Source organism: Mastigoproctus giganteus, chromosome 1, assembly GCF_048544385.1.
Source record: "Mastigoproctus giganteus isolate SK-2022 chromosome 1, ASM4854438v1, whole genome shotgun sequence".
NCBI lineage: Eukaryota > Metazoa > Arthropoda > Arachnida > Uropygi > Thelyphonidae > Mastigoproctus > Mastigoproctus giganteus.
Window position 1 is genome coordinate 52,877,764 of NC_143575.1, and position 24,696 is coordinate 52,902,459.

Consider the following 24,696-nt stretch of genomic DNA (forward strand, 5'->3'; position numbering starts at 1 on the left):
ATTTTGTCCTGCCACCTCACTTCCATTCTTATAGTTTCAAAATTTGTAATTGAAATACATGGTCAGGAAATTAAATTTGAAAGGACCTTGTGTTTTTAAAACCATGTTCTGCCTGCTACAACTACTTTAAAATAAACTGGTGAAGCAAAAAGCTAAAAGAAAAGAAAATTTGATATATTTTGGGCAGCTTTCATAGACAAGTTAATCTTCCTGGGATGGAGGATGTAAAATAATAATTCAACTTCTTGTAAGGAATCATTGATACTTTTAGAGTTGCTTTGCAAAGTTAATAATATGATTTGGTCTCTTCTTGTGGTTAACACATTAACTTCTTGAGAATAATAATAACAATGTATTTAGAACAAATAACCAGTTATACCCACAGGAATGAATATTATATATATATATTTTTTTTACATAGGCATATGAAAACTATTCTTTTGAAGAACTTCGTTATGTCTCACCAACAAAGAAACGGTTGATAGAAAATATGCTTGTACGTACAAATAATAACGGTACCTATACAGCTAACTGGACCCCTGGATCCATCGGATGGTATCTGTTAAGAGTTATGATTGATGGATTTGAAATAGGTAACAAGTATTGTTGTTTCTGTTTCTCTGTATTAATGCAACACATCATTTATATATAAAATCGAAGTTATACATTCATATACAATAGTTACACCTTTAGAAATATCATCACCTGTTAACATTTCAATAACATTTTGTGTAGACATATATAAATAAATAAGTTTAAAATCCACCAAAATCACAATGAATGGTCATGTTATGAAAGAATAATTAGTTCATGAGAATCACATTCATACCATGAATTAAGGACTAATTTCACTAAAATCCTAGTTAATTTCACAAATATACGTGGTCTCAATTCTAATCTAAACAATATCCATTTCCACTTGCAGTCTGCCAAACCCCATGTACTTTTTCTGACAGAATCTCAGTTAATCGGTTGATTCAATTATTGCTCATCTCAGTTGCCCAAATTATTCGCTGTATGATTCCTTTCGCCTCAAAGGTGGTACTTGTGCATATGTCCATTCCAATATTCCCTGTCAGAGACTTGGTAATTGGGAATCTCCTCTTTTCTCTCTCTACCTCATTCTTTCAAATTCATCTCTTGCCTCCACCGTTCTCCCAACTACACTAATCACTGGAAAATCGTCCTTTAGTTTTGTAAAAGAAAATGAAAACAGGTAAGGTAGATAAGTAGTATATTGTAAGAATATTGTATTAAAGAATACTTGGAAAATTATGTAGAAATTATTGCTACACAGTGTACAGAATCATTGTCATTGGTCAATTTTCATATATATATATATATATATATATATTTTTTTTTTTTTTTTTCCTTCTTGCCTAAGGATCTGAGTTCCTTCTGAGATTCTATTTTTCAATAACTTAATGATTTCTATGTATTGTAGTCTTATTAACAATATGGAACTTTCTTTGAAATGTTTGATCTTATCTTATAATTAAAATAAACCCTTGTAAAATAACAAAGTACAGGCAGTTCCTGCTTTACGAGGTTTTTTTTCCCCCAAGTATCAACAAAATCGAAAATATGAACATTAATTGCAAAAAATTAATGTTAAACATTCATAAATACCGCATTTCAAACCACGTGTGTAGCTATACAATACATTGTGCCCCGTTTTACAATGTTAATCCTTTACAGAGACACCATCGTATCGTGAAAATATCATAATGTGAATCCAATAACATATTGTTTTTTGGTAATTCGTTCCATGACTTTGGAAGTTGAAAGTTTTGCTATATAATTCTCTAAAAGGTCATTTTTATAGTATAAATTGTATTAGTTATCAATTCAAATCACTAAAATCCACTACACTTTTATTGTTATCATATGTTCTATTATAAGAACCAGTTTTGAATGGCTTTGTGATATTTTTGTAAAGCACATTTCTGGAGGTCATGACCATAAAACAATTAAAAACAATTTGCACTTTTCAGTTTATTGGGCTTTTCTGTTACTGCAAGCAATTATAAACAGGTAGGAAACTCCATGTTATTGCGTTTGCATGAAAATACCAGTAGCTGGAATTGTGTGGTTTTTTTACATTATTATGGTGAAATGTGTTTCCCCTTTACTGAAATCTTCAATTGTATAAAAAACTTAAATAAATTTTCAGAATCTTCTCTTCGTTCATTCCTTTTTTTTTTTAATCTTTGTAAACTTGTTACTCCGTGCAAATCATGTTAGTTGCAATTTGTGCATTCCGTTAAAAAATGCTTATACATGCTATTGAAATTTATAAAGAAAAGAGAAGATTATCTTGGAAACAAGTGCCTCTTGAAGCATTTCTGAAGAACACTACTCCTTGTGCAACTAACGAACGAGTGCTGAGCCAATAATGAGTGATCAACAAGTGTGCATTTAATCTGACGATGATGAAGGATAAACATTCTTTAACATTTGTAAGTCTTAAATAATTTATTTATTGTTATAATTTGCTTGATTTTACGGATTATATTTTCATTTCTTTCGATAAATCAATTATTGATTAAACGTAAACTAATTTCATTGTTGAGAATGTAACCCCTATTTTTAACATTATGTCTATGGGAAATAAATTCCCGCTTTACGAGCATGCACTAGGAATGAATTAACTCGTAAAGTCGGGAACTACCTGTATAGGAAAATGGATTTTTATATTATGGGAACTCTGATATAATGGACCATTTTGTATATTATTTTTGAAATCATTATTACAGAATTATGGAAAGTAACATATTGGGGGGGGGACCCATAATTTTTGGGAGTTTTGCAGAAAGGGTTTGTACTAAAAACCAACAATGAGGAATAATATCCTATATTTTACAGTAAATATGAGCCATATATTCATATATATTGATGACGTTGTAGAGCGGATATCATCTTTTAAGGGCACAAAAGGTGATATAGTTGTACACATTGGCACTAATGATATTAAGAGTAGTAGACTGGCAGAATTACTTAACGTACTTGTTAAGTAATTCTGCCAGTCTACAGGTTACTGGTGAAAAAAAGCCATGAATTAGAGTTGAATTTGAAAGTGTCTGCAATTCTGCCCAGACCTGATAGGAGGGAATATATGATGAGAGCCTTATCGATCAATTCGGCCCTGGAACGATTGTGCAAGGTTCGAGGAGTAGAATTTTTTTCAGCCTGGTCTGTACTTGTTAAAAGGAGGGACTGCTTCTACAGGGATGGGATACACTTAAATAGAAAGGATGCAAGAATATTTGCTGATGCTATCGAGGCAGTGTTAGGTGGGCCAGAAAACTGCTAGCTTTGGGGGGAAACGAGGACTAATAGATTAACAGTAGCCACTGGCAGAGGTGAAATTGATTCTTGCACTGCTTCTATTGGAATGAGCAGAAGCCTGGAAAACAAGATGCAGGATATTTCAGATACTGCTGGGAGTCATGGCGGTACAAGTAAACACATGGGTTGTGTTAGGGTAGCTAAGAATAGGAACAGGTGAATGTATAGTAGTAGTGGCATGTGATGCAAGAAAGCAAGTGTATGAGCTTATGCAGCATCAGCCAAAAAAAAAAAAAAAAAAAATCACACCATTCCCTCCAAATGCCTGTCCAGTTCCTCCTTAAATTCATTCAACCTATCAACTTCCACAACGACAGATGGAAGTTTGTTCCAGCAATTAACCACCCACTGGCTAAAGGCAAATTTCCGCACATCTATTCTACATCTGCCCTTTCTTAATTTGAATTTATGCCCCATTAGGTTCGTAATCTGAACAAGTAGAAGGATCCCATCAGAATTCAGCGTGCTCAACCCATTCAAGGCCTTATACACCTCAATCAGATCACCGTGCAGGTGCCTAGTCTCCAGCACTGCAATTTGCAGAACTTAAGCCTCTCTTGGTAAGAGGATCCCTTCATTCTCCTCACCACTCTTGCCCTTCTCCGTACACGCTCAAGTAAATCTACATACTTCCTAAAATGAGGCCTCCAGACCTGTATGCAGTACTCAAGGCATGGCCTTATACAGAGGGACAATCACCTCCTTCTCCCTGCTAGCAAAATTCCTATATATCACTGACAATACCTAATGTTCTGCTCTGGCAGCCTGTCTGCATTGCTCAGAAAATTTCTATCTGACTGCACAATTACTCCCAGGTCTTTTTCATTTTCTACCAACTTAAGTGTAGTACCACACAGTTGGTACGTTTCTCTGGGGTTACTTCTACCCATATGCAGTACTTTGCATTTGTCAAGGTTAAACTTCAGATGGCACTTCTTAGCCCATCTGCCCAAATTATCTAGATCCTGTTGCAGTAGCACACTGCCATTACTGTCAATAACAACCCTGCCAACCTTTGTATCATCTGCAAACTTCGACATTAAGCCTGATATACCTTCATCAATATCATTGATAAATATACAAAACAACAGTGGACCCAACACCGAACCCTGTGGGACTCCACTAATAACATTAGTCCACGAAGAGCAGCACCCATTGATTACCACCCTCTGTCTTCTCCCACTTAACCATCCTTTTATCCATTGTAGCAACTTAGCATTAATACTATTCTGCTCCAATTTGTACAATAGTCTTCCATGCGCAACAATGTCAAAAGCTTTCCTGAAATCCAAATATATGATATCAAAATTATTTTTTGCATCCAGTTCCTTTGTAACCACATCATAATATCCTATCAAATTTGTCAGACAAGACTTTCCCTTAACAAACCCATGCTGTGTCTGAATTATTGCTGCAGTCTTGTCTAGATGATCCTGCAATGCATCTTTAACCAGTGACTCCATTATTTTACCCAGAACATAAGTTAAACTAACTGGTCTGTAATTACTCGTGTCACCTTCCGATCCCCCTTTGTGAATTGGGGATACATTTGCACATCTCCAGTCCGTGGGGACCTCCCCTGAGTCCAGTGATGCTCTCATAATTATGGCTAAGTGTTTGCTTAGTTGCTTTGCCATCTCCTTTAATATAACTGGATAGATCCCATCCACCCCAGGTGCTTTTCTTATGTTTAACTTCAACAATTTCTCCTCCACTTTGCTCTCAATTATTACAAAATCATTAAGTATCCTGCTACAATTTGATAAGCTTCTGCCATTTTCAAACCTTAATAATTCCTCATGTGTGAATGTAGATGCAAAATACTCATTCAGTTTGTTAGCTATCTGAGCAGGATCATCAACAGTCGAACCATCTATGTCAAGTGTACCAATCAGATTCATCCCTTTCCTTTTAGAGTAAAGAAATCTAAAGTAAAGAAATCCTTGCTGTTTTTCTTAGCATCTTTTGCCAAGGATATCTCGTAATCTGCCTTCGCCTGCCTAACTTCTTTTGTGACCTGATTACAGACTAGCTTATATTTGCCATAGGCTTCTGAGTTGCTTGATAATTTATATGCATCCCATGTATTTTTCTTCTCTGTTACGAGTCTCATTAGTTCATTAGATAACTATTTTGGCCTAAATATTGAACAATATTTCTTAATAGGTATGAAACTTTTAGTAGCATCCACGATTAATTCCTTGAATGCTTTCCACTTAGAATTCACTGTTGGTAACACCGTCAGTTGATTCCACTGTACAGAATTTAAAAACTGTCGGAGACCACTGTACTCACACTTACGGAAGCAAAAACCCTTTCCTTTACCCCTGATGGTAATTAAATATTTAAGTAAATCCCACATCAGTATACTGTGATCACTGCCACCTAGTGGTTCCTTTATATGCAAATTCTTAATACACGAATGATCACTGCTGATAACCAGATCAAGAGTATTACTTTCTCTGGTTGCCTCTCGAACATGCTGCTGCAGAAAACAATCATCCAATAAATCCACAAAAGTCTGACTAGTGTGTGAGTGACCAACCCACAAGTTCCAGTCAATATCTGGGAAGTTAAAATCCCCCATTATAAGACATTCCGATTTATTAGCCCACTCTATTTCTCTGTACAATTGTTCATTGTACTCATTCAAGTCATTAGGCCTATAACACATTCCTACTCTTATTTTTGCTTTCACAGTGCTTATGTCACACCAAACTGACTCAACAGTGCACTGTTCATCTATATCAACTGGATGCACTTCTTTTGATTTTATGTTTTTCTTAAGTAACAGCATAACACCACCTCCCTTTCTATCCTTTCTGTACACATTGTACTCCCCAAATTCCAGTTCAGCATTCCTTATATCTGTGTGACACCACGTCTCTGCTATCCCAACAATATCCGCCTTTGATATCTGGACCAACACTTCAAATTCATCAAATTTATTTACTATACTTCTAGCATTGGAATACATACAAGCATACATGCTCTTATTCCTATTCCTAGTTACCCTAACACATCCCATATACCCACCTATTTCAGGATGACTGCCATCCATCCCTGAAACCCCCAACACCCCTCGCTCCAGGTCGCTACATATTCTAATAGAAGTTGTGCAAGAATCACCTTCACCTCTGCCTACGGCAACTGTTAAACTATTAGTCCTTATATCCCCCCAAGATATCAGTTTTTGGACCCACCTAACACTGCCTCGATAGCATTAGCAAATATTCTTGCACCCTTTCCATTTAAGTGTATCCCATCCCTGTAGAAGCAGTCTCTCCAGTTAACAAGTACAGTCCAGACTAAAAAAATTTCTATCCCTTGAGCCTTGCACAATCTTTCCAGGGCCGAATTGATAGACAAGGCTCTCATCATATACTCTCTTCTATCGTGTCTGGACAGAATTGCAGACACTTTCAAATTCAACCCTAATTCTCGGCTTTTGTTCAACAGTGACCTGTACTTTTTAAGTAATTCTGCCAGTCTCCTACTATTGATATCATTGGTGTATACTTGCATGTACACCAATGCTCGGAGTTTGGTAAATAAATCTGATGAATTTGAGGTATTGCTCAAAGTATCAAAGGTTCGTATTGTTGGGATATCAGAGACGTGGTGTCACACAGATATAAGGAATGCAGAACTGGAATTTGGGGAGTACAACGTCTACAGAAAGAATAGACAGGATAGGAAGGGAGGAGGGGTTATGCTATTAGTTAAGAAACACATAAAATCCAAGGAAGTGAAGCCAGTCAACATCGCTGGACAGTGCAGTATCGAATCAGTTTGGTGTGACATAAGAATTGGGAGATCAAAATTAAGAGTAGGAATGTGCCATAGGCCTAATGACTCTGATGAGTATAATAAGAAACTGTACAGGGAAATAGTGGGCCAGTAAATTAGAGTGTCTTTTAATGGGGGATTTTAATTTCCCAGTTATTGACTGGAATTGGTGGATTGGTCACTCACACACTAGCAAGGCTTTTGTGGATTTATTGGATGATTGTTTTCTACATCATCATGTTCGGAAGGCAACTCGAACACTCTTGATTTGATTGTCAGTAGTAATTCTTCATCCATTAAGAATCTGCTGATAAAGGAACCACTATGTGGCAGTGATCACAGCGTGCTGAAGTGGTATTTACTCCGAGGTAACTACCATCAGGGGTAAAGGGAAGGGTTATTGCTTTCGTAAAGGCGACTACGATGGTCTAAAACAGTATTTAAATTCTATACAGTGGGACCAACTGATGATGTTACCAACAGCAAATTCAAAATGGGAAGCATTTAAAAAACTTACTTGGGAAGCTACTAGGCTTTACATACCAACTAAGAAATATTGTTGAAGGTTTAGGCCTAAATGGATGTCAGATGAACTAATGAGACATATGGCAGAGAAGAAAAATGCATGGGATACATATAAATTAACACATGACACAGAAGTCTATGATAGATATAAATTGATCTTTGTAACCAAGCTACAAAGGAAGTCAGGCAGGCGAAGGCAGATTACGAGAAATCTTTGGCAAGGGATGCAAAGAAAAAAGCAAAGAATTCTTTACTTATGTAAACTCTAGAAGGAAGGGATGAATCAGATTGGTCCACTTGATATCAATGGTTCAACTGTTGATGATCCTGCTCAGGTAGCTAACAAACTAAATGAATATTTTGCATCAACATTCACACATGAGGGGAATGCCAAAGGTGTATTCAACTGTGGCAGTAAGGTAGATAATCTTGTAATAACTGAGAGTAAAGTGGAGGAGAAATTGTTGAAGATAAACACAAGAAAGGCACCCGGGGTGGATGGGATCTATCCAGTTATATTAAAGGAGGCAGCAAAGGAAGTAAGCAAACCCTTAGCTATAATTATGAGAGCTTCCTTGGACTCAGGGGAGGTACCCATGGACTGGAGATGTGCAAAGGTGACCCCAATTCACAAAGGAGGATCAAAGGCTGACACAAGTAATTATAGACCTGTGAGTTTAACTTCTGTTCCAGGAAAATTAATGGAGGCACTGATTAAAGAAGCACTGCAGGATCATCTAGACAAGACTTCACTTATAGCTCGGACACATCATGGTTTTGTTAAGGGAAAGTCTTACCTGACCAATTTGATAGGATACTATGATGTGGTCACAAAGGAACTGGATGCAAAGAATAACTTTGATATCATATATTTGGATCTTAGAAAGGCTTTTGATACTGTTGCACACGGAAGACTGCTGAACAAACTGGAGCAGTGTGGCATTGGAGGCAAATTGCTTCTATGGATAAAGGGGTGGTTGAGGGGGAGAAGGCAGAGAGTGGTAATTAATGGACACAGCTCATCACGGACTAATGTTGTTAGTGGAGTCCCTCAGGGTTCAGTGTTGGGTCCATTATTGGTTTCTGTATTTATAAATAATATTGATGATAGTATATCAAGCTTAATGTCCAAGTTTGCAGACAATACAAAGGTTGGCAGGGTTGTTAAGGACACTACTGATGCTATGCTGCTGCAACAGGATCTGGAAAGGTTGAGCCGATGGGCTGAGAGGTGGCAAATGAAGTTTAACATTGACAAATGTAAAGTACTACATATGGTAAACAGCAACCCCAGAGCAACGTATCGACTCTGTGGTACTACACTGACAGTGGTAGAGAATGCAAAGGATTTGGGGGGTAATTGTGCAGGCAGATATGAAGTTCTCTGAGCAGTTCAGACGAGCTGCAAGGGTAGCGCATGGTGTCTTGTCAATGATATACAGGAATTTTTCTAGCAAGGATAAGGAAGTGATTATTCCCTTGTACAAAGGGTACTAGGAAAGTTTTGCAATACAGCTTTGTTTATTTAATTTTTTCAAAGTAATTTCCTCTACATTCAATACACCTCTCCATCCTCCGAAACCAATCTTTAAACCAGTTCTGCCAAGTTTCACTAGGGAGTAAAGCACACTCGTTGTCCCAAGCCCGTAGAATGTCCTCATCACTGGAAAACGGCCTCCCTTTTAGCTTCATTTTCACATGCGGGAACAGTGCAAAGTCGCAGGGAGCAAGGTCTGGACTGTAGGGACGGTGCTCGAGAAGTTTCAGTCCTGTCGTGGTCAAATATTCGGTGCAGGCTTTGGCGCGGTGAGCTGCAGCATTATCGTGATGGAGGTACCAGGTGTCCATTCTTGACTTTGGCCGCAGGTTCTTCATAGATCCAATGACTTTAGGCAGGCATTGATCAGTATACCACTTAGCTGTGACTGTCTTCTGCGTGTCCAAAACGACACGTTCCACAATTCCACTCGATTTGAAAAATACAGCTATCATTTTCTTCTTTATAGATCGGGATTTTCTGACAATTACGGGTGTGTCGTCATCATCAAAGACCCAAACTTTGTTTTGAGCCTTGGTCGGCAGATCGTAATAGTACAGCCAAGTCTCGTCACCTGTCACGATGTTGTTCACATACCGAGATTGTCCCTTATCAAACTTTTTTAACATCTCCCGGCACCAAGTCACACGTCGTGTCATCTGCTCTTCAGTCAGTTGATGCGGCACCCAGAGAGAACAACGTTTCTTCACGTGCAAATGATCTTGCAGAATCGAACGAATTGCTGGTGCATTTAGGCCCAAAGTATCCTCTATCTGTTGGTAGGTCACTCGCATGTTTTCGTCAAGCATTTTCCTCACAGCAGTAACGTTTTCCTCCGTAACTGACGTTCGTGGTCTTCCCAGCCTCTCAGAATCCTCCAGAGTGAAATTTCCCCTTTGGAATTCTCTATACCACCTGAATATCGTTGTACGATGTGGACAATCATCATCTAGTGCAAGAGTCATTTCTTCTAAGCACTGGTCTATGGTTAAACCACGCACGAAATTATACCGCAAAACTGTCCTTATCTCATTTCGTGACCACGATGCTATCGCAAGCACTTTACACTCTCAATACACCTCTCCATCCTCCGAAACCAATCTTTAAACCAGTTCTGCCAAGTTTCACTAGGGAGTAAAGCACACTCGTTGTCCCAAGCCCGTAGAATGTCCTCATCACTGGAAAACGGCCTCCCTTTTAGCTTCATTTTCACATGCGAGTCATTTCTTCTAAGCACTGGTCTATGGTTAAACCACGCACGAAATTATACCGCAAAACTGTCCTTATCTCATTTCGTGACCACGATGCTATCGCAAGCACTTTACACTCTCACTACACCTCTCCATCCTCCGAAACCAATCTTTAAACCAGTTCTGCCAAGTTTCACTAGGGAGTAAAGCACACTCGTTGTCCCAAGCCTGTAGAATGTCCTCATCACTGGAAAACGGCCTCCCTTTTAGCTTCATTTTCATACTAATGAATAACTGAGCCCATCGACTTGGCGCGGCGGCTACTATGCACGTATGAACATGTCTCAACATGCAGCAACAAGCAGCTTCCTGTGACTAATCGTTGCGTCATATTGCAAAACTTTCCTAGTACCCTTTGTATAAGGCAATGGTCAGGCCACACCTTGAGTACTGTATACAGGTCTGGAGGCCTCATTTTAAGAAGGATGTAGAGCTGTTGGAATGAGTACAGAGAAGGGCAACAAGATTAGTGAATGGAATAAAGGGTTGCTCTTACAAAGAAAGGCTTAAGTTTTGCTAATTACAGTGTCTGGACACTAGGCACCGGCGAGGTGATCTGATGGAGAAGTATAAAGCCTTGAATGGTTTGAGCATGCTCAGTGCTGATGGGATTTCTCCCCTTTCTCAGAATAATCACCTGAGAGGGCATAAATTCAAATTGAGGAAATACAGATGTAGGATAGATGTGCCGAAATTTGCTTTTAGCCAGTGGGTAGTTGGTTGGTGGAACAGACTTCCATCCCTTGTGGAAGTTTATAGCCTAAATAAGTTTAAGGCTCAGCTGGACAGGTATTTCGAACGAACGGAGGAGTGAAGTGGAAGTTTTTTTTTTTTTTTTTTTGGATGATGCTGCATAAGCTTGCTTTCTTGCATCATATGCCTCTACTAATGCTAATATACCTGTTAAGTTATATTTTGCTTGTGTTTTTCTTAAAATGCCTAATGTGGTTTAAAAGGAAAATTTTTTGTGAAAATAGTTCTTTAAATCAAAACAATTTCTTGAATTATTTCAAGGAATTTTATAAATTTCAGTATAATGTTATTCTGTCAATTGTAGGTGGATCCCAACAACGATCTGTGGAAGTAAAAGAGCCTCCTCAAGGTCTCATGCTTCCAGCTAAAAGTGTCAGCCAAAAGACTTCACACCTGCCTAGTAAGGTACACATGCATGTAATTTAGTAGTTTTATAACAATTAATGGCGAACGTAAAGAAAGTCAACATGAGAAACGTCGGATAACTTGTGCTTAAAATTAATTTCCCGATACGACACTCTAGCGCTGCTCACTTGGTAAACAGACGGTAGGTGTTATCGGTCTGGAGCAAAGTTAAGAACGATATATTGATTGACAGGTAGGTGTGGCAAACAGTGTGCTGATTGGTGCATGAACACAACACACGATAACGTCGGGTTAGTATCATTTTAGTAGGACTAATGGTAACTTTCCCTAATGAACCCTTTCCATAATGGTGAAAAAAGGTCAGGTTACCTCCACTTGAATCCTGTGGGAGCTTGAACCCCTCCCAAAATGGAGGGAGTAACATAACCTTTTTTTTTTTAGAATCATGTGGACTAGCACACAAATTGTTTATTAACAAAATATTTTTTTATTACTGTACTTTTATTTTTAAAGACACTCTTGTGGATACACATGTATCATAACATCAATCAACAGCTATTTCACTATATATAGAATCTTTCTTTCTTTTCTTATATTATTTCTTAACCTAACGTTTAAGGTTAGGTCGCTAAATAGAAGGAAACCATTTCTATTATTTCCTAACCTACCATTTAAGGTCAGGTTACAAAATATAACAAAAAATAAAGAAACCTTTTCCTTTTTTCGTAACCAAACCTAAATCAACAGTATAGTAAAAACACTCACGAGCTCCAAAAATCTGCTTTTAATAATGACAAAAAAACATAATGAAGAACATAAAAATGAACAGAACAAAACTTTTATTAATTTTATTCTCATCAAAAATAAACCAACATTTTATTTTCCTTACAAATTTCTTCCATCTTTAAAAGATTCATCGCTACTATTACCCGTTTACCGTTCATTACAAAACTATTATGCACCGTTCTTTTCTCATAAATACACATTATAATGCCAACCAATGACTACACAGTAGCTTGTTCTCTGTCACACCCACCACAAAACATTTCATCGTTTGCCACGGCTACCTGTCAATCAATATATCCTTCTCGATTTCGGTGTTATCAGTAGGTGTTATCCTTCTGATAACACCTACTGTCTGTTTACCGAGCGAGCAGCGCTAGAGTCCGGTGTCTGGAAACAAATTTTCCTCGTAAGTTATCCAACATTTCTCTTTATTCTCATGTTGGCTTTCTTTACCTTAGCCCAATTAATTTCCCTTTACTTAGTAAGTAATTTATAAACACTTTATTTTCTAATCTTTGATTACACCTGCACAATGTTTTCAAGAAATTTCTCCTGTTTTGTCAAGTATAATATGGAAGACAAGGAACTGGAGTATGTCATACCTTTGGTATGACATACTCCAGTTCCTTGTCTTCCGAAATACCTGTCCAGTTTCGTATGTTCTTGGGAGCATACCAAATTATTACATTATTCCCCTAAAACAGTGAATAGCAGAAACATAGACTAATTTAAACACTCCAAATGAATCCTTGTCAGGCTGGGCTTATAAATGGCTCACTTCCTCACTAGAGCAGAAATAGGAGTTAATAAATATTGAACCCCTCTTATAAGAAATGACCAAAGAAAAATATAATGTAATGTAATTGCATTACATTAAACTTGCTGAACAAATGGACATGACATAAAAGAAAATAAACACTAAGAAGAATCCATTCTAGAGATGTTCATGCACCATAAAACTAACAGAAACAAGCAAATATTCTTAGAGGAATTCTGACAAATCATGAGAAAAAGTACAAAACAGTTTTGAGAAAATAACCCATCACTCATCTAAAACTAAACAATAGCTGCTTTTTCATAGGACTAGTTGTGGTTTACATAGAAATATCAAGGATGTTAGAGAATTTAATAGTACAGTACAGTCCAGTAAGCTTCTGTTTACAAGAAACTTATCTAAAACCCTGACAGTATTACTCAAGCAATCCTTGTCAGCTCCCATGTGCCAGTCCAAACAGTTACATTTCAAACTAATATTGATATTTTTTGTAGAAGTGAGAAGATCAACGAAGTACAGTAAATGGGTTCAGGTCAGCAATTTCATACAAGAATCACCGTGGGATGCCATATTAGCAATTAATCTATTTGTGCTTTGTAGAAAAACTGCAACGTTTTAAAGCAGAGGTTGGAAACCTATGGCTCATTGACTGTGCACAGCCTACATTGTGGTTTCATTCACCCCACTGAATAAAATTACTCTAATGCTTCTCTGAACTCCACCATAAATTCATATTCATCTCAAAGAAAAGGAAAGTTTAATGAGAAGTTATCTGGCCCAGACTGATTATGCAATTTAGCCTTTCTAGCAGATATCACCCAGCACCCAAATGATCTGAACATCAAACTGCTGGAGAAAGAAAAAACTAGGGTGTGTACCATAGTTTCAGATGTAAAATCTTTCCTAATGAAACTCTGACTCTTTGATAAAACATTGAGTGAAGGAAAATTTTCCATTTTCGTTGTTGCAAGGATATGTTACAAAAAGGAAGTCGTATAGTTCCTTACAAAGGATTTAATGAGAATTATTGAAGGATTTTCAAGAACCCTGCAAGGGCATTTGCTTGTTTTGGAACCCTTTCACCTTTGAAATAAAAGCATCTACAATTTAACAGCTTGAACACATTGACATACAGACTAATGGTAAATTGAAAGATGCCTTCCATTGAAATATTCAAGCACAATTTTACAAATGTCTCTCAGGTTCTAAATTTTCTAATATTAAAGGACTTGCAGTAGAATTATTGACTGTTTTTGGGAGTGCTTATGTGCAAGCAAACACTGTAAAGATTGAAATTTGTAGAATTAAAATTTTACTTAAGAATGAGTGATGGCCACTCACATCACTAATTATCCACATCTATCACTAACTTTTCAACATATCTGTTTTCTTTCTGCTAAACAACTACACTCCTCTCGTTAAAGTGGATTGTCAAAGTTTTTATTTGTTCTAGTGCAGGGTTCAAGTGTTGTTTTGAATTTGTAAGAAGTATTCATTTTAGTGCTATTAAATTGTAATGTAAAAAAATCTAAACTCCTTTTTTATGTTATTTTTCTTATGTCAATTAGGGAAAAAATGTGTTAAAAAACTTCATATGAAGTCTTTTAATACATTATTTTTTCAAATGTCTCTTATTTCGTCTCATATTATTCAAAATAACTATTGAATAATATGAGACAAACTTTAGCAAAGTTTGTCTCATCTTATTCAATATTTATTTTGTTGTTTGTAGCAGTTATTAGTTTCTGGTATTTTTTTGAAAGCTTTTGCAGCATTCTTATTAATTTTTAATAAATAAAAAAAATAAATAAATAGTATATACAGTCAATTTTTACAGTGTCATTTAACTGTAAAGCTATGACCTACATCTACTTCACTTCTCAACAGTGCTTATAAAAAAATTGCTGATCCCATCCCTAGATCAGTGTTGGCTGGCATAATCACCAAATGCATTATGTTGCACCAAATACACAATTTTACCAAATACACAATCACCAAATACACAATTTTGCATTATGTTGCCTCTATAGCTGAGAAATGTTCTAGTACAAGAATAATACACAGGGAGCTGCATATCATCTGATGTTATGGAGAGCTGCAGCACAGTTTAGTACTATTTTTTCTGATCCAATGGTCTTATTTGGGTTTGGCAGATGCTTGGAGAATGTTATTTACCACAGTGTGTTGTTTCAACTGTGAATTTTTGTAGAGGCTGAAAATTCACAGTTGAATTTTCACACCCTGTGAAAAATTTACACAACAGTAAATTTTTCACTATCACTGTCTGGTTTTGTTTCTTGTGGTTTAGGTTTGGATCATTGGTTGCTGTTCCTAGAAAAAATTAATACTGTGCAGTACATTTTTGGACAATTTTGCATTTTGTACACTGTGGCAGCAGCAGAGGGAAGCCCCTTTTCTGTTTCATCATGATAATGCACCATGTTAGTCTGCACAGCCTATGGCTAGTTTGTTTGAAGATGCAGGTGTTCAAATGCTTCATTGGCATGTTCAGAGCATGGTCTAAATCCCATTGAACAACTTGGGTTAAACTGGAACAGCAGCTTCTGGCCAAGCCAGCAATCAGTACCGTGCAGTTAGTAGCTTAATTGATTGCTGTGTTGAAAGACCAAAATACCACCTTTCTGTTATCAAAAATTGATTCAGTGCCTAGTGTAAATAAGGTCAAAGATGGTCCAACATGTTATTAAATGTTGTATCAATAAATGGCTTTTGAAACATGCAAGTGCTGGTTACCTTCGATAGTATAATGTATATATGTAGAACCAAACTAAGAATATAACTTATGGAGATTTTGAAGAGCTGGTAGATCAGTTATCCATTACTGTATAATGGGAAATCTAAATGAGTTGATACTACCACCATTTATCAGGGAAAACTGATATTAAGAAAAGATGACAATATCTGTAAAAATGAATGCACAGAATTTTAAACCTCATGAATAATATAATATTCTAATGGTCATTGACCAAATGGGGGTGAGGGGGAGAGAAAACCTGAAAAAATTTTAACATGATAAATAAAACCACCCTTACATAAGTGAATAAAGTGATTGGAAAAAAGAAGGAACTATCAACTATCAGTGAGATGTTAAGCTCCTTTCAGACAAATTTATCCTTAATAAATTATATAATGGACTGGAAGAGAATTCTCAGAAGTGAAAAGCTCCAGGAAAATGAATGAGATATGTCTTGCTTATTTTCCTGGACTTAAGCATCTTCTTCTGGACTAAAGCTCTCACAAGCTGAAATGAATTTAGAAAGAAATAGCCTAATGGAGTGAAAATGGAGATTGTGAAATGTATATAAAGAAAGGATGACAAAAATATACTTGGAAAAAATTTGAATGAAAGATCTGGCTGTCAGCTCCTCACCTCTTCAGGGAAAATTATAAGACATTCCAGTGGGCAAAGGAAGAACTACCTCAGGCTGCTCATCTTAGATATTTCTGGATTTAGGGGTTATCAAAACACTGTTTTTCATTTCATTTCAGAGTGCCTTGTAGCTAACCCTGAAGAGATGGAGCATTGGCAGCCGAATCTCTCCTCCTGCATTTTTCCCAGATATATTTTTGCCATCCATTCTCTGTGTACATTGCACAACTTCCATTTCCACCCCATTAGGTTATTTCTTTTCTAAATTCATTTCAGTTTGGAAGAGATTTAGTCCAGTAAAGGAGACATTGTCTCGCCAACTTTGTTGTAGTATTTCACTTCTGAAAATTCCCTTCCAGTTCACTCTATAGTTTATTAAGAATAAATTTGTTTGAAAGGAGACTTACTATCTCACTGAAATACAGTAAAATCTCATTAATACAAACTCTGTTTATACAAAGTACAGGTAGCCATCGTTTTGCGCCAATCACCAACTACGCCATTTTTATTTATTTATTTATTATTTTTTTTTTTTTGCAATTTTTTTACAAATTGAAAGTTTCAAATCATCAGGCAAAATTTATCGGTATCATACTGTGCTATACATCGTGCACGGTTCATGTGATTTAGGACAATCTGAGCAATTAGCACATTCGTATCAGAGACGAGAAAAATTCCCACCCTCAAAGTAACCACTCGTGGATGCGAGTAGTAAAGGTCCATGCCGTGAAGCATTCAGTTGGTTGTTGTTTACGCTATTTACACGTGTTGGAAATTTATTATGCTAACATTTTTTTTTATTAATTGTGCTATTAATAAATTAAATAATAATAGTAGTGATAGCCGTACGCAGTTTTTTTCCAATCGTGTTATAGAGTTTTTAATTTAATAGAATAAAGACGCCATGTCTGATAAAAGTAGTTAATTGAATCTCAGTGCAATATTCGGAGGATAGAATCTGATGAGTGCCTCCCCGATGTGTGCGGGGCTATGAATATGCCTCCATCGACTATTGCTACAACTCTGAAGAATGCTAATAAAATAAAACAATTGATGCAAAGTGGTAGGTAAGATTTTTGGTGCCCGGAACCTAACCCTGTGATTTTCAATTGACTCCATTATATAAAGGGTTCCATTTGCGCTGATTCCATTTACACAACATTCCACTCCCCATACACCTTTAAATCTCTGGCCTTCACAGAGTTCTGCGTCACATGTACAACAAAGAATACAATGCGAAGATGGGGAAACCCCTAGTGCTGTCTGACAACTAACAAACTTTACACTTTGCTGTGTACACACACACACACAGGGTGTTTCAAAAATTATGGTCAATAATTTAAAGGTGAAAAGTACATACAAACTAAAATAAACAAAAGTTCCAGTGAACATCGGGCCACAAATGACCCGTTTTCGAGATAATGCACATTTTCTGGGTACAGTAATCTGCCACACACTGGTATGACTCAGTACATGCTCTTGAAGGGCAACCCTCCTTGTTGAAATTCCTGGATTTTGTTCTATTCTTTCTAACACCCTTTCCTCAACATCAGGTGTTGTGCTTCTGGGCCTACCTGCTCATACGTACTTCATGTGCGAAGCGCCAAAGTTCTCTCAGGCATTGATGTACTCTGATGAATGTACGCCTGTTGGGCTGCCTTCGGCAGGGAAATGCTTCTTGGTACAAACATGCAGCCTTGCCTCGAGTGCACTGCCATTGGCTTTACCATACATGGTGCATGTCCACATACTCTTCGTTGCTGTAACCTATTTCCATGTTGACTATCCTTTGACAAGTACTAGTATGCCTGCTACATCTCAAAGCATTGAGAAAGGGGAAAGGGAGAGAATGAGCATAACCTAACCTAAACAAACAAGTCAGTGGTGGATCGCAACTAGAAATGTGCAATATCTCGAAAATGATTCACTTAAGGACCCATGTTTACTAGGCTTTTTTTGCATATTGAAGTCTGTACAGTTGACCTTTAAATTATTGACAGTCACTTTTGAAACGCCCTATACATATATACCTAGGGGTTATAAAATAAGTTTCCCTATTCAGGAGACCCTAGTGTCAAAATGGTTAGAGTTAGCACTGAAAATCGGTGGGTGTCATGTAGGATATGGGGAAGCGATTTGTAGAAGAAAAAAAAAAAAAGTTTGAATTTTCCACCACCAGTAGAAAAACAGTGCTGTACATACGCAAAAGTTGTCATTTACTTCAAGACACGTTGCTTACGCAAATGACATCCTCTTAGATAAAAGCAGAAAGGCCAGTGCCACCATCAATAACCATTATGGCTCTTACAAAAAAGGAAAGAGCTCTTTTAATAAAACTGTTCTACCAGAATAATGGCAATGCTAATGCAACTCTACGTGAATATCGGAAACTTGTGTAAAGGACCTTTCACCTCATCAGTGGGGCTTCGAAAACTAATAAAGAAATTTGAAGCAACCGGGGAGTTAGGTGTAATTCTAGGCAGGGGACGACCACGTATCGGAATGGAGGTAGTGGATGAAGTGGCAGTTCCAATGGTCAGAATGCGAAACACTACCAGTCAGTAGTGCCAGAGGTGTCAGGAGACCTGAACCTTCCTTGGTCTACTGTATGTAAAGTGCTTTGAATAATTTTACACTGGTTCCTGTACAAGATTCACTTAGTTCAAGAACTAAAGCCTTGTGATCAGCAACAACGAATAGACTTTGCTCTACAATTTCTGGCTCGTATGGAACTTGATGATACTTGGGCCTGAATGATCTTGTGGTCTGATGAGGCACATTTCATTCTTCACAGAATTGTAAATGCACAAAACTGCCGAATATTCTTGTCCAACTGTTGTGCATGAAAGACCACTACAAAGTCCATACGTATGGTGTGGATTCACAGAAGAGTTTATAATTGGAGCTTTTTTTTTTTTTTTGAAGAGTCTACATCTAATGGCCCCATAAGGTGTGATTTCTGGCTATGGGGATACCTGAAAGACAGAGTTTACCATGGTGGCATACAGATGTTTGTTGATTTGAAAGTAAGCATTAAACAGCATGTAGCCAACATCCCCAAAGAGATGCTGTGCGAAACTGTGTCGCATGCAGCCCTCTGTTTTCAAAATGTCATCTCAAGCGAAGGAAAGCACATAGAACAATATCTGTAGATTTCTAAGTACTGATATTAAAATCTGATCCTAAGTTAAGCATTCATCTTCTGTTTACAGTGCAAATTTCTCCCCTGGTGGCAGAAATTTGAACAATTTTTTTTTTTTCCTTTTACAAATTGCTTCCCCATACCCTAAATGACATACCCACTGATTTTCACAGTGCTCTCTCTAACCGTTTTGACACTAGGGTTTTCTGAATAGGGAAATTTATTTTATAACCACCCGGTATATATATATATATATTGGGGTGGGGGGGGGAGAGAGAGAGAGATAGAAGAAGAGATTTTAAAAAAAAAGTATGTGGGCAAAGAGTAATAAATATTATGCAGTTGTTATTAAACTTAAGAGTTTAGAGAACATCAAACTATAAAATGTTCCATAAAGTTATAATCTTAGTACAGTCTGTCCTCGTATAGCACGATAGTTGTGTTCCTAGAAAACCTCGTGCAATGCAAAATCGTGCAATATAAACAACAGGCCCTATGGGAAAAGTGAGGTTAGGTGCCGACCACCCAAGATTGAACACACATTTGGAACCAAAACATTACCAAACACAATAAATAATCGGGTAATTTTAATCGTTATAAAATACTTATGTATTTTATAATGATTAAAATACGTAATAAAAAATATAATATATATTTTTATTATAATATAATAAATATTTTTTATTATTTATTATATTATAATAAAGTATTTTTAGTATTTTTTAATACTAAAAAGTATTTTTTACGAATAAAATACGTATGTTATTCGTAAAAAAATTATTATATTAAATAAAATAGTCGTAATAAAATACTTACGTATTTTATAATACGTAATGACTATTACGTAATAAAATATTGCTAATGCTTTTGCTTCTATCGTAAGCAAACTTGTTTTTTGTTTGATTTTCTATCCAAACAGATGACAGCCGTTCCATCCCTTCCAATTCTTGTGTCTTAATCTAATGGATTTTATTTACACTTTGAGTTGTTCCTGCTACGAAAGTTGTTTTTATTTTCTCTGCATTCTTTGTAATTCTCGGCATTGCCTCATTTAGGTCTGTAGCACGTGCAATACCACATGGTCTTTCATTTCGCTCAAAGCGTTTCACAATTTCATATTTTTTTCTCTATCGACAGAGGCGGACTGGCCATAAGCCTTACCCGGGAAATCCCGGTGGGCCGGAGGCCGGTGTGATTTTGGCCATAAACCGTAGTATGAGGCCACTATAAATTTTCCCGGGTAAAAATTTTTGACCCAGTCCGCCTCTGTTTATCGATATTGCTTTTTTTTTTTCTCTCTCTCTCTGAATCTGCAGTGTCTTCACCAGGACGCTTCCTTTTCACACCTTTTAAGTATTTTACTAATTTTTAGGGAATAAAGCATAATTACAAAACGAGGAGGCACGCTTGATACACATAAACAAAGCTGCTCGCATATAGCAACTGAATAAACAACACCGTAAAGGCCGAGATACACTATTAACACCCCACATTTTACTAAAGCACATTTCTGGGGGTTACTACCATAAAACAATAAAAACAATTTCCAGTTTCGTTTCTGCTAGTGGAATCTGTTATAAACTGGTAGTAAACTCCATCTAATTGCATTTGCGATTATATCGATAGCTGGAATTGTGTTGGTTTTTACGTTATTATGGCGAAATATGTTTCCCCTTCACTGATATAAAACACATGAATACATTTTCAGAATCTTCTTCATTCCTATCGTGTTGCGTTCGGTTGGGGTGATTCCGCGTTCGACTGCCATTTCTTGTAAACACAAAGGCGAATCGTGCATAAGCGAATTCGGTTCATGTTATATAAGATATCGTTCCCCTATTTATAAATCGTGTATGATCGAATTCGTGTAATGTAAACACGTGTTATACGAGGACCGACTGTAATTAATTGATAAGAAGGTAACCATATTTACTTGTCATTTCTGTTACAGAAAAAGAAAAAAAATGTAATAAATTTAAGAAATAAAATTGATTGGTCCTGAAATTTAACATGCTGTTTACATTACCTGACTTGTTAATCAGACACCACCCATTAGGTGAATGTGTTATCCATTAAAAACTTGAAGGCACTGCTGTAATCAGTTTCAGAGCTATTTGGTTTTATCAACAGACAGTAGATAGCCTATTAGCAATTTGGAGAAACAGCAGCATCCCCAGATAGTCCACTGAAAAAAACATAATGTAGTGAAGTGTTATTTTAAGAAGCTATTTCAGTTTTTTTTAGTACACATTTTCCCCAAAGAAAAGGTCTGAGGCCCAAATTTCTTCAATTACTGGGGGAACATTTTATTGGATTTTTTGCCAAGTATTCAATTTGGCTCAAATGGAGATGATAGGATTTTTTCCCAATAGAAAATAAAATTTGCATAATCCATAAAACCTTAAAACTTTTTTTACCAGTTTTTATACATTACAACCTTAATCATTGATGTACCAAAAATCCCAAACTATGCAAGCCATCTTGCAATACCGATTATATTCTAGGAAGTGCAGTTCCCATTCCTGGTAGAAAGAATTAGCATTTATGTGACATCTTTACATTGAATATTAGACAGACCGTCCCATTATAGATTAGAAGCATTTCATTTTGATACTGTTCTATAACTAGAAATTGCATTTTTACTAAAAGGGCCTAAACCAGACATTGCATAAGATGCTAAAAAAACAGGTCCAAGTCACATTATAAATAAATAAATATAATATTTATTATGGAATCTTGCAAGTTGCATGGTAACATCTCAAGCTATGAGGCATCAATGTTTGATGTGCTGAAGTTTCATAAATTCTAAGACCAGTTTATTTGTGGGACAGAAAATCTGAGAATAATCCTGGAAAAATCCTTGCACTTCTGACTAAGACCAGCAGATGCAGTCCTGCTTGAAATAGCTTCAGTAAGTTTTGTAGTCGTCAGAATGACATTATCAGTGTAGCCACTATATTGCCACAAAGGTATTATATGTGTGCTAATACAAAATACTGATACTTTTGGCACTAATCCAAAACAATGCACAAATTATAGAATAGTGTAAGAATACAATGATTCTAATCTTAATTTTTCATCTTTATTTTCCATCTGTAATTGAACAGGTGTGGCTGATATATTTAGATATTTTATGTTGAACAGTTAAATAGATGACTTGTTATGAATTTTTTTAAAAGCAATATTCAAGCACTTAATGTTTTATTTTAAATATTATAAGGTGCTTAAATTTTGATTTGTTAAAGGTAAATAAATGTCTATGAATGATTTACCTCTCATATTTTTTGATATTTTTCTAATTTTAAATTTTTATGAAATAAATAGTTTCTAAAAGTTTTCTTATTTCGCTTTAAAATCATTTCAGATGAGAAAATTTGTAGCAAATTATAGTGCTGGGTTAAGAATTAGAAGCCACCCATCTTTACAAGGTGAACAGATTGGAATTGTTCATGTGAATGGAACAATTACTTTCATAGATGAGGTAAAGATTTTGTTCAGATTTAACATGTGTGATATTGAATATTTTTTAAAAAGTGCTTGTCACTTTTTAATTTTCAGACTAGCAAATTGGCTTTGCATGTGAATTTTGTCCATTTTCAAACCTGTTATATAACAAGTTAGAAAGTTATCTAAATTTTATGTGATTATGTCAATTTTTGGCAAAAGAAATTTTAAAAACTTATGAAATTTGCATCTCTATTTTCTTTTATCCATATAGTTACACAATGATGATGGTGTCTGGGTAAGATTAAGTCCTGACACAATTAGGAAATATTGCTTAAATGGTTTTACTGAAGCCTGGTGTTTGCAGTATAATCAGCACCTTGGAAAGACTCTCTTAGTCCCAGTTGAGGTAGTGTTTTCCTAATTATGTAGTATGATTTAGTAATAATTGGAATATTAAGTATCTTTTTAAATATATGTAGGCCATGTGTTATTATCTTTTTACTCTCAGAATTTTCCTGTTATTTCTCACTTTATTTTTTTATTCTAAAACATCAAGGGAGAAAAATGGGCAACTTTATTTGCATAGTCAACTTCAGTTGTCTGAAAAGTTGATTTGTGTGAAAAGTGGAACTGATGTTGTTGCCAGTATTCCTACAAAATCAAGCTTTGTATATGGCAATATGGCTTTTCCACATAACATGCATTATTGAATTAAAGCTCTTTAACAGAGACAGCATATGCTTGGTCAAATATGGTTGTATTATTCCAACAGTGCATTGCAGTCCCATGGCCTCATGTCGCATTTCTCCAAATGCAGATATGCCTATCATCATTATAGAGTTAGAAACAGGATTCATCAGATTGGGACAGATTGCCATGTCACTGGTCCTGTGTTGACAGTGATGTGCCCACAAGAAACTCTGTGTGTGTGTGTGTGTGCTGATGTGCCCATACAGTTTCTTGTGTCCTGCATTGAATTGAGCTTGGGTACTCGTGACAGCCTTTAACTGACATAGCCTATATGAACTAATGTCTGGTGCATAGTTCAAGCAGAGTTGAGTGAACCCCTGGTGTCGCTTGACCTGTAAAGCGACACCAATAACCCCATGGACTTTGAAACACAAAGTCCATGGGGTTATTTGTCTTGCTATTTCTCCGTTATACTGGGTGGTAAGCTGGACTGCCACACTGCATCATTGCTGTGTTATGAGACGACGTGATGCTCAACATGGGTATCAACCACACATGGCTGTCCTGTGTTTGACCTTTGGCTCATTGTTCTATTGCTCTTGAGGTAGACTTGTAATACCACAGAATGGGAGAACTTAACTATATTGGCTGTCAAGATACTGGCATCTGCACACCATGCCCTCTCAATCATTCCACCTTTAAAGTCAGAAAGATCTCAACATTTTTAAGTGTTTTTAAGGCAGGAAAGTGAGGAGTTGCACCACACTGCTGCAAGAATCACTGGAAGAACATTACTCGCGCAGGGTAACCTGCTGGTGACAAGGCCTGTACCTGTTTCAGATGGTAAGGATACAGTTGGGGTTCTCGCAACACTCACCAAATAGTCGAACGTTGAAC

General features: G+C 36.5%; 1 protein-coding gene across 4 annotated transcripts in view; it reads left to right on the forward strand.

Annotated features, from left to right (window-relative positions):
* The window catches only part of hiw (MYC binding protein highwire), a 1,043,263-nt gene that overhangs the window by 663,873 nt on the left and 354,694 nt on the right, over positions 1 to 24,696 (forward strand). For all 4 annotated transcript variants that reach the window (XM_090372846.1, XM_090372865.1, XM_090372875.1 and 1 more), the window contains exons 48-51: positions 422 to 593; positions 11,507 to 11,607; positions 23,027 to 23,143; positions 23,381 to 23,515. In XM_090372846.1, the coding sequence (XP_090228972.1) occupies positions 422 to 593; positions 11,507 to 11,607; positions 23,027 to 23,143; positions 23,381 to 23,515 (525 nt within the window). The remainder of the gene's footprint in view (positions 1 to 421; positions 594 to 11,506; positions 11,608 to 23,026; positions 23,144 to 23,380; positions 23,516 to 24,696) is intronic.